Source organism: Fragaria vesca, linkage group LG2, assembly GCF_000184155.1.
Source record: "Fragaria vesca subsp. vesca linkage group LG2, FraVesHawaii_1.0, whole genome shotgun sequence".
Taxonomy (NCBI): domain Eukaryota; kingdom Viridiplantae; phylum Streptophyta; class Magnoliopsida; order Rosales; family Rosaceae; genus Fragaria; species Fragaria vesca.
Window position 1 is genome coordinate 20,274,287 of NC_020492.1, and position 11,153 is coordinate 20,285,439.

Below are 11,153 nucleotides of genomic sequence, written 5' to 3' on the forward strand. Positions count from 1 at the left end.
GTGGACCGATGGTTTGAATTTACATGCCATACATTACAAGATTCTCTTACAAGATTGATATTTGGTGATCGCTCCAAAATGTTCTTACTTCATCTTGATTCTTGATGGTTCAAGCAGTGCTACCTGAACGCAGAACATTGTGGTATGCTAGTCCTTGGGTACGCCGTGTGTTGGAATAATTAGTTAATTTTAATAAATTATTTATGATGAATACTATAATAAATAGATAATCACACATAATCTTAATTCTAATAGCAAATTTTACACGTCTATCCCTTATTGCTTTTTGAACAGAAAACTAAAGAAGGATAAAAGCCTAAAATGTCTCACTATGTATCAAAAAAGGAAAACAAAAAAAGATAAAAAAAAAAAAAATTCAAACATCGTACAGATGTAAATCTTTCCAAAAAAAAAGAAGGGTAATCACAAATATTTACCTTATTCTATGTACTTTTACCATGATGACTGACATTTTTTTGTCTTAATTATTGTTAACGGTGTTAATATCGGTGTTAGTGTCATGTAGTGGACTAAATTAAATGAATGATTGTGATTGGTCAGTTATAGTTGGTTCACATGAACCTTGGTGCATACAAGAACTTTCGTGATTTATAAAGAATTAATCAGAGAAGAGATAGGATTAAGACGAGTAATTATAAAGAATGGAAAATGGGGGGACAAAGTGGACGGTGATTCCAAAGGTTTGGTTGAGTTTGTCGTCGTCTCGGAACTTTACTTTGGTGGAAGGTGGGAGGAATAATCCGGTTCCGGCGTGCTCATCTTCAGTGTGTGGGTCTACCTATTTAAATCAAAAGCTTCCATCACAGAGGCACTTGAGAACGGTGGCATTTGCCTTTGTTTGGTTATAAACTTGTACGTAAGATGATGCCAATTAACCAGATCTCAAAATAACTACTATCTAATCTGCTTCAAAATATGAAACATAAACGTTAACTTGTGAGTGAATCAGTTACATTCATTTGGTCATTAACTGACAATGATATTTATGTTCAACGACCACTTTAGATGTAAATATAATAATAGAGATAATTATTATCAAGTAAAATTGTTTTGTTTTGTTTTGTTTTCAATTATTATTAGATGTAGATCTACAGATGATTGATCATGAATCTTTTGGTCAGTTAGTAACCGGATTAACACTACTGGCGAATAGATATAGTTCTTCAAGTTGTTACTCTTCTTTTTCCTGAAAGCCTCAAATGGTATTTGAGTAATTATAGACTTGTAGAACCTTGTATCTAATCTAAAATAGCATACAATCTACTTCACTCTTTTACGAGACTATGAATTAAAATTTGCATATTCTCTCATTTCACAATGAAAGTTTACACTCAATACATTACCTATAGCAAAATATTAGTTTGAAAATTTACATTTTACGGTGTAGTAACAAGACAAATTTCCCTTCATAGTAATTGTCTTTACATCTTTGGACACCACGCTTAGTAGTGCGCAAGTCATTGACTCGTAATGTGGATAGACATACAAGTAAACCCATCTTTGGACCCATATTTCCCTGAGGATACATAGTCGCTATCTGCATTTGGTTCAAAATCTATGATGCCAATCTTTGGCAACACTGCAGCTCGTGACATATAATAATAGTACGCTAATGTTAACATTCTTGGCGAGGAGGAGGTGTTGCAGTACAGAGTGATCGATGTGGACTTAACAGGAGCTCTTATCTACAAAACATGGTTATCCATATCTCTCTGTCATATACGAAAATGTTTGGTGCTAAAGTTGGTAGTTAGCGTAGAATACACATTAATGATATTATCATCGTTGATAAGTGACCATAGATCAACCCAATCAAAGTTAATAACAATGTCTATCGAAATATGCATTAGATGGTATTGTTTGTCCATTATAAAAGTTCAGAAAACACGTGTTTTGAAATTTTATGAAGCCATTCTAACGAGGACCCTTAAGTTGAGGATTTGTTGAGGACTTGTTGAGGACTTTTCGATCTTATATGTATATCTTGATCTTTCAGTTTATAGGTATTTATGAGTAGATCATTTATGTAAATTTTCAGCCATATTGAAAATCGTTAAGACATTCATAAGTGCGATTTACCAATTATGAACTTGAACGGTTCATGTTTGATAGATTTGGTTCGTCCATTAATTTGATCTAGTTTGTTACCTTAACGATCACCGATTTGGCTGAAAATTTGTAGGGTTGATCTACACATATAGACCTAAAAACTGAACGGATGAGATGACAAAATATGATCGAAAAATATGTCTTTTAAACCATAAAGCGAAAAGTCCTCAACTTAAAGGTCCTCAATAAAAAGGCTCCTGAAATTTTATATGGCCAGAAGGATATATATATATATATATATGTTTATTGTCATTATCACCTTTTCAAAGTGTATGATAGAACACAAAGTGTATGTAGAGTTGAAAATTTTGCTTATTTTTTTTTTTTTCAAAATCCACGTGTTTTAACAAGCACGGCTACTCGGGCAGGACAATGAACACACTCCATTTAGCTGAAGGTTTCATTCATTATTGTTCATTACTTGTATGATTTTGTTGTTTATAATCTATGATATTGTTCATTAAAGAGGGTATAACCTTCCCGTTGTAGTTGTTTGTTTGTTTATCGGATCAATGACTCAAATATAGCCTGTATCTTGGGAATCGAATTCACGCCCTCAACAAAAAACTTATACCACTTAACAAAGGCAAAAGCTGGAATACACCCCCAAATTCTAACGCCGAAGGCACCGTCAAAATGGAAGGAAACAACAGTTTTCACAAAGTAATTTCAAACCCACTGTAGCTTTTAACCCACTGCACAAGTTGTAAAGTTGTAAACTCACTGGCTCATCTCCTCAAAGCCATTCAACCACTTCAAAGTTTCAAACACAACCACTACTCCACCGGTTGCCAAGAATCCCACACCATCAATTCATCACTTGTTTATCTCAGAATGCATCCCTCATCCAAATTTTGAACAGCCCATCCTTATAGCTATATATAGGCAGCGACGAGAGCAAGGAGCTCATCGTTGCTTCGTCGAGAGGCACGGTCCGACGACCTCTCCGTCGCGTCTCAATCGAGATCGAAATCGACCGAGTTCCTCAACTGCATGTCGACTCGATCGTCATCTTCTTCGACGAGCCAACCTATGACCTCGACTCCACCTGCTCCGTCATGGTCGGCTAGAACCTCCCAGTTGCCGCCCCAACATGATGGGAGAGAGGGGAGGAGTATTGGAGTAGTTTGTTTTGTCAGTATATATGAGATTTGATCTAAATCCCCTTAAACGAGAGATTTTACTGTTAACGGAGGTTAAGGACGAAATTTACTTATTTACCCTTCAAATTTGAATTGTATGGACTAAATTATGCCACGTGGTCTGGCCCGCTCCCAGCGTGGCGTAGTCCAGCACTTTCCCTTAACAAAATGCTATTCATCGTTTAGTTTAGTTTTTATATTCCATTTTTCTGATCTCCATTAGGCAGGACAATAGCTCTGTACATGAGCCCAGCTTTGGTTACGTACTGGGCCTGAGAAGGGTTGGGCTATGGATGTTCAAATTTTGCTTTTGAAGTAAAACAAACGCAGTGATGGGAAAAGAAAATAATGGTGAAATGGTGAATGTCTGAATGACTTGGTGAGGTTACAACTTGCATGGAAAAATATGGATTCTTTCGAACTAGAAAAATAAAAAGACAATACAAAGTCAAAAAGAGGGAAAGAAGCTCCAACCCTCTTGAAGTTTAACCATTTTCCAGTCCTTTTTTGAATTTTGTTAGTATTGTCCAAGCCTGTACAGGTCACTGTCCACGGTGAATTTGGATAGTAAATAATACAATGCTTCAAACTTTATTACTTTAACAGGTTAAGTTGAACCATTCACTCCAACAAATGAATCCCTTGGCAGTGGACCAATTCCACACTTTCTGACCTAGCTAGCACATGCACCTTGCCTATTATATACAACTATGCACCCACATACTTGATTTCTAAAGAAAATTTTGGATTACGGTTTAGGGTTTCGAACGCAGATCCAATCCATGTTAATGCGGGTTGGTGTTCTTCCGATCGTAATCGACACCGTATTTTCTGGTGTGGTTTTCGAATCTTGTCAACTCAAAACGAAACGATACCGCATTGTCAATTCTCCATCCTTATTTCATCTAGAATCCTTACATTAAGAGATCAACTAAAGACTAAAACATAATATAATCGCAATTATACCAAAATACATATTCACGCGATTTCCAAAGTTTTTACTGATCTTTTAACATGGTGTTTACCCAAATCTTTGTTGAAGAGGGGCAAATGAGGGTAACAAATGAGAATCTACAGTCAAAAAGTTGACCAAGCCTCTATCTTAAAAGACAAGAAAACAAGTGTACAAATAAAAAGGAAATAAAAAATGCAGAAGACCGTACAAAGGTCAATTGTTTCTATTATATTTTATTACTATGGTTTTGTCACACTCTTTATAAAACCCTCCTCCCACCAGAAGCCCCTGTACTGCTTTAATTTTGGGAGCACCATTTGCGTGTCTGCATTTTCTTCCATCTTCTTCGTCTCTGTGTCTGTTTGCTTTCTGAGAGTGAAGACAGTAAACTAAGAGATCGAGTTATTCACCATGGGAAGAGCTCCATGTTGTGACAAAGCTAATGTCAAGAAAGGCCAATGGTCTCCTGAGGAAGATGAAGCTCTCAAGACTTACCTTGAGACTCATGGAAGTGGTGGCAATTGGATTCATCTGCCTCAAAAAGCTGGTAAATTTATTAAAGGGTCTTTCTTGGTTTGTTCATTTTGTTAAGAATTTCCGCAACAAGAGTTTGGCTTTAACTCCTTTTTAACATTTGGCCCTGTTGATGTAGGGCTTAGGAGATGTGGGAAGAGCTGCCGTCTGCGGTGGTTGAATTATCTGAGGCCAGACATCAAACACGGACACTTCACTGAAGAGGAGGACAACATTATTTGTAACCTCTACACCCAAATGGGAAGCCGGTAAGTTTTTTCGAAATCTATGCTAGTTTTGTAGCTAGGTTGCTTAAAATCTGTAACATTTGGTTCTGAGTTTGGATTTTGTACAATTTAGATGGTCATACATAGCTGCTCAAATGCCTGGAAGAACAGACAATGATGTGAAGAACTATTGGAACACCAAACTGAAGAAGAAGTACTTTCTGCCTGCAAAACCAAGTCTTACAGCAAAAGAGAGCAAAAACCCAAACGCCTCCCCACTCACACTGCCTTGTGCTCCAAAACTTGAAACCAGTGATGAGTTTCAGACACAAATTCATCCCACATTGATGGTATCTGATTCTAATTCTGGATTGGATGCCTATGATCAGTGCTTAAGCTTGAACCCAAATCCATTGTACAACTCCCAGCTCATGGGTTTTTCACAATTTGGTGCAACTTCTGTTTCAATGTCTCAAGATGGTTCGAGTGTTTCAGATTCTTCTTCAATTGCTGCAGTTGACAATGGTTTACTACATGGAAATAACTTTATAAATGAGGATGCTGCTGGGATATCAATGGATTTTGGATTTGGAGGATTGCCTTATGATGTTGTCAATCAGATGTGGTTTGGAGAAAAAGCCAGTGAAGTTGTTCACCCAACTTGCTCCACAAGTTTAGATGCTGATTTCTTTTTCTGCTGATACTAAATTCAAGTCGCAAAGACGGAATCAAAATGCTTATCTTCAACCAATTGACAGTGAAGAAAAATGGGGAGCAAACACTAATCAAATAGCTAGCTAGGGAAGGTCTTCTTTAACCTTTTGTCTTAGTTATTTTCTTCGGTTCTGTTGAACATAATGTAAATCAAATTTCAATGAATGACTAGTACTGTTGTGATCATGAACAAGTATTCCTCCTTTACTTTGTGTTTCTGTGAAGATTTTGGAACATATTGCTATTTTGGGTTACAGAAATTGGGCCAGTTTAATCTTGAAGCAAAAAATGAACATGATCAAACTTGTGGGATATGTGGGGTGCAGATGGCCTCAGCATGTTTGCCTTCTTCTTTATGAGTCACAGCTTCACAGGGGTCATGAAAGTTTCATGGAAGAATTCAAAGCTCTGAGATTGAACATGTCCCTCTCAAATAATAACCATAAGATTCTATCTGCCCCATTTTACACCATTTCAAAGTTTGAGTTCATCATCACTGCATTATAATCCACAGGTCACATTCAGCAACATCTAAAACTCACTTTTATACTTTCATAGTTATATGGCAACCTGAAGAAAAGAAAAAGAAAGTAATATTTGGAAACATCATGGTAATTTTCATCCTCTTATCTTCATTAATCAACAAAACGCGTTGCAAATTGTGAGACCTCTCTGTGCTTTTAATAAGTCTTATTGATGTCAAATGCTACCGTCTGAAAGCTGCAACTAAAATAAAATATGAAACTTGGATGTTGTACGGTCAAGTACTCTGTGTTCTTTTTATTTTATTTCCCAGAACTCTGTCCCTTCAATAATCAAGAGGCAAGTGTTTGTCTTTAACTAATCTATTAAGCTTATATAATGAAGAATGACTTAAGGCCGGGCTTGACCACAAAGTTCTTTCATGAAGCATCACTTTGTTACATGCATTACTTGGTGCATAAGCTTTAAGAACTATAAGTATATTTGTAATCCTACTGCCATGAACGTACTTAGTTGGTGACAAACGTTAATTAAGTGTCAGATAACAACCATTGACCTAATTAAGTGTTTTCTTAATCAGGTCCTGTATCTTAATCAAGTCTTGTATAGGAGCAAAAGAAGGGTGAACACATTTCACCACACTGATGTGGCATTATGTAATGTAGGGATGAATGTTGCTATAATAGAAAGAGCTATCTCTTTGGATCTTCATACTGAGGTTCTTCTTTTCCACATCTATTTCAGGAAGAGCAAGTGCATGGAAATAGCTGACTGTAAGCTGTTAAGTTCCTATCAGAAATGAAAAACAGAAAGAGAACAAGTCTGTATTCCCCGTTTCTTCTTTCGGTTGTAATCAAACTAGAAGGAATTGCAATCCATAGGATAAAATTAAGAAAACATTCCCATTTATTAACCAGGTTCTTCTTATGCCAGACAAGTGTTACTCCTAGTCAAAGAAATAGATAAACCTTATGAATATCAGCTCTTTTGATAGTCAAAAAGTGAAAACTAAAACCAGTAACTGCACTTGAAATACTAGAGGAAAACAATGCTCAAGTTCTTATTTTGAGGAAAAATACTTCATAAGTTGATGGACTGAGGTCCCCTATACTTTTATGGTTTGCATTATTGAAGTAGAGCATATTGACAATTTGCAAGCATGGTTCACACTTCCCACGCATCTTACGCTATTGATGAGGACAGATTTGACATATATAAACACCATGTTCATTGTTCTACAGTCGTTAACATTGAATCCTTCACATGATAAGCGTGTGATATGTCACAATCGTGTGCATCTCTTCCTGCTCCTGCATGCATATTACCCAGTCAATATATGGCTCAATGATCTATTTGACTATTTCATGCGACATCTGCGCTTGTATGCATCCATACATTTTGATTTGAATATCGATATTGATTCCTCGGCATAGATGATAAACATAACTCCGCATGCCAAAGACGATAATCAAAACTACACCATGATTTCCGCACTGTTTGAACCGATAAGAGGTTCTCAAATCTGAATGCTAGCTCTTTAAAAAAGACAACATCAACTCATAAGAGTATACAGTATTTGGTCATTGAGTACTAGTTGACCAAGTAAATTACAAGTAAATAGTTATCTATACAATGCGTTCTGAAGTAGTAATAAAACTTCTCTAGTTAGGCTGCAGACTCCAAGTGGTACAGTATCATCATCAATAACTCAGTTTATTAACGTTCTCCCACTGTATGCTAATAACTGCACGTAAAGCAACAAAACACATCAGATCAAATGACATAAAATATGATCACCAGCAGTTTCATTAAATCTCAAAATTACAAGTTCAAGCACCATTATTACGATTTGAGGAGAAATCTTGGAAAATCAAGGGTACACAGAACGATGCTCAAAATCAACTCATTCCACAAATTACGGTTCACTTAAACAAAGATTGGTAGTCAACATCCAAATCTAGATGCAAGGGTCACACTGTGAAATGAGTCTTAGCAAGGTATAAGTTGTATATAGTTCCATATTTCTAAACGACCGAGAAACTACCCCAATTCAATGACAGCTGGAAAAGATCGGAATTTCATCTCAAGTTCTATGAGAATTTAGATTTACTGAGTGCACCAGTTAGTTGAATGATTAACTACAGGGGTTTCATTGTCAAGACAAAAAATGATCACCTGGATATGGAATAACCTCTCAAAGGGCCATCTCTGCCTGTAATGCAGCGAGCTCATCTTCCTCACGGTTAATTCTCTGAGGAGCTGGTCTGGTAGGCTGCCTGCCGACTGGGACATCTACACTAACTGAAGTTGCAGGAGCAGTTGTGGCGGGTTGGAAAAGCTCATCCTCCAATTCAGCATCTTCCAGTTCTTCAAGCTCTGCTTCCAATTCATCCTGAAAAAGTAAATTTGAATAGTGTTGGACTATTGGATTGCAGAACTGCATAGAATCAAATGCAAATACTAATTTTTTTTCAAATGCATTACTTCATCAAAATCAGCTGCAGCACCAACAGGTGCTGACAGTGCCTCCTGAATCTGTTTCATGCTTTCAGTTTGGTCGTTGATCTCATCCATTGTTCTCTCTAAATCATCAATGTTTCTGTACATAAAAGGATAAAGCTGAGAAGCAGAATCAAATATTTAAAATTCAATGCTTGATCAGAAAGTATGTCCAAACACACACTACAAGTGAAGCTCTAATGTTATGTGACTGCATTTAATGGTAAGAGCCATCGTCATTTGTAGAATGGGAGCATTGCATATGATATCATAATTTGCGGATTAGTATGGCACTGATGAACCACATATGCCATAAATTGAACAGAATGCGGGTCAAAATGTAACTTACGTTGTCTTGTTCATGGCCTTCATTACAGCTGTTCCACTTCTCAATGCGTCAACCGTTTCTGTTGTAGCGTTTGCACTTTCCAGCATTATCATCTACAAACCCAGTACAATATAAGCATTCATGCTCAAGTCTCAATTCTCAAATATGACACTTCATCAGAATTCAAAGAAATTCAATGGTACCTGATCATGAATTCGCAGTTGGAAATTTCCAAGTTGTTCAATTTGCTGTTCATAAAGCTTCTTCCTCTTTAAACACTTTATTGCCGCTGTATAGTAGCAACAAATAGTACAATTAAAATGTGGTCATAACACAAACTCACAGGCACACATATGTTTCTTTAACCTACATTTGTACTTGAGAGAATCGCATATCAAGATCATGATCCGCAACCTTACTCATATGGTAAAATTTAGGCTTAAACATGCGATGAAAATTCCATTACAATGCATTTCAAGAAAATCAATAAAATCATTCTCAAAATCCAAATAAGCTAATATGCCAGTTTCTCAAAACATATGCTTATGATCCGTAACTCATAGAAAACGAAACAATCAACACAAAGGGGCCTTACAGCTTCGGTTTTTTGCTTGAGTAAATTGCTTTGCCTTCTCAACCTCTGCAGCTGCCTTCTTCCCAAGGAGCTTCTCCTTCTTCTCCAGCATCTCAAGCGTCTACACCATTAATCAATCAAAACCTCAGCAGATAAATACAGATTTTCAACATAAATCATCACCGATTAGCGATCACTTAAACTAAATAGTAATAAATTATATTAACGCCAACATCAGTCAATTAAAACAATTTCAATTTCAAAAGGGCAGGCCTTTGATAATTTAAAACATATTTCTTGATTAAATACACAATCTTCAACTGAGTAATTACAAATTGAAAAAGAAATTGTTTGTACAAATATTAAGAGCAGAAAAAATTATACCTCATTCAATTTGTGCAAGGTTGGCAGGGCTTTAGCATCCTGCTTGGTCTTCCCGAACACTTTTCGGAACATTTTTGCTCGAATTTGATTTTAGAAACGAGAAAAGCACAATACTTATAAACCCTGCAGAAGAAATCAAACAGTTGAGTTGATCAGCGACTTTGACCCGCAGCGTTGAAATAGAAGAAGAACGGTCAAATTTCCAGGCTTTATAAAAAATAAAAAAATAAAAACAGATTGATGAAGCAGAACGCTTGCCTGGGATTTCGATACCGGGTCGGTGATTCGGGTCGGAGCGTTTCGTCTGAGAAATGAGGAAAGCTGGACTGATAAAGACTGGATTGGTAGTTTCTGAAGAAGTTTACCAGAAGGGTGGGTAGTTCCTTTTTTTATAACGACAAGGGCAGTTGCTGACGGGGCTGTGAGAAAAGATAGTGTCACAGACGAATGAACGATGACTTTACCGTGATTCTATTTGCTCGTCGTGTGGAGAAAAGGGACTACGCGGTGTGGCGGTTCAATTACTCCATAGCGGTTTATTGATCTGCGCATTTAGGAATTAAAATTTGTACTCCTTATTTATATTTTTTTTTCTTCTCTTTTAATAACTTAAAGTTTGTCTTTAGTAACACGTGTTTTGTTATTTTATGAAAACTTTAACAGAAAATAGAAAATGTAGATTGTAAAATGAGGAGTGAAATTTACACTCCCGTATTTTTTATGCATTTCATTTGTGCTTTTAGATTTGTTGGCTAGTTTTAATCATTTATTTTGTCAATTTATATTGTGTCTCAGTTTTGTTTAGACACGTCTGCTTAATGCAAACTTAATATGTTCTTCGATTTGTGTAATAAGGTATCTTCCAACATGAAAGAATGATGTCGATTATACCAAATAAAGCTCAACTGAGCTTCCTTAAGAAAAAAAATGTCTTTGCTTACATATTACTTCGATACCGATACGTTTCTTACCTAATCATATAATCGAGTTTCAAATGAAAGCAAAAATCTACATGATTCGTTATCATTAATTTTTTGGGAAAATGCCCATTTGCACAAAAACACTATAATAAGAGCCTATTCCAATGAAAATCGTTTCAAGCAGCCAATTCCAACAAATTTTATAAAATTGACTATATTGCCCTCGCATCACTCAACCGTACCTCTCTCTCGGTCCCGATCTGAAACAAACTCTCTCTCTCTCT

The 11,153-nt window shown here is 36.4% G+C and overlaps 1 protein-coding gene and 1 pseudogene across 2 annotated transcripts; one reads left to right on the top strand and one right to left on the bottom strand.

Moving 5' to 3' along the window:
• The first annotated feature begins 4,519 nt into the window (after positions 1–4,519).
• LOC101300019 lies at positions 4,520–5,865 on the top strand (annotated as a pseudogene). Its single transcript, XR_184012.1, has 3 exons — positions 4,520–4,774; positions 4,880–5,009; positions 5,101–5,865. The product of XR_184012.1 is annotated as a transcription factor RAX1-like (transcript).
• A 1,764-nt stretch (positions 5,866–7,629) lies between these two features.
• On the bottom strand, positions 7,630–10,312 carry LOC101300306 (vacuolar protein sorting-associated protein 32 homolog 2-like). Its single transcript, XM_004290962.1, has 8 exons — positions 10,208–10,312; positions 9,950–10,072; positions 9,587–9,686; positions 9,195–9,280; positions 9,013–9,104; positions 8,649–8,763; positions 8,340–8,556; positions 7,630–7,908 (listed from the first exon to the last, which is right to left on the bottom strand). The coding sequence occupies exons 2-7, from the start codon at positions 10,019–10,021 to the stop codon at positions 8,359–8,361; spliced, it is 663 nt and encodes a 220-aa protein (XP_004291010.1). The 5' UTR covers positions 10,022–10,072; positions 10,208–10,312; the 3' UTR covers positions 7,630–7,908; positions 8,340–8,358.
• Between the last annotated feature and the right edge of the window lie 841 nt (positions 10,313–11,153).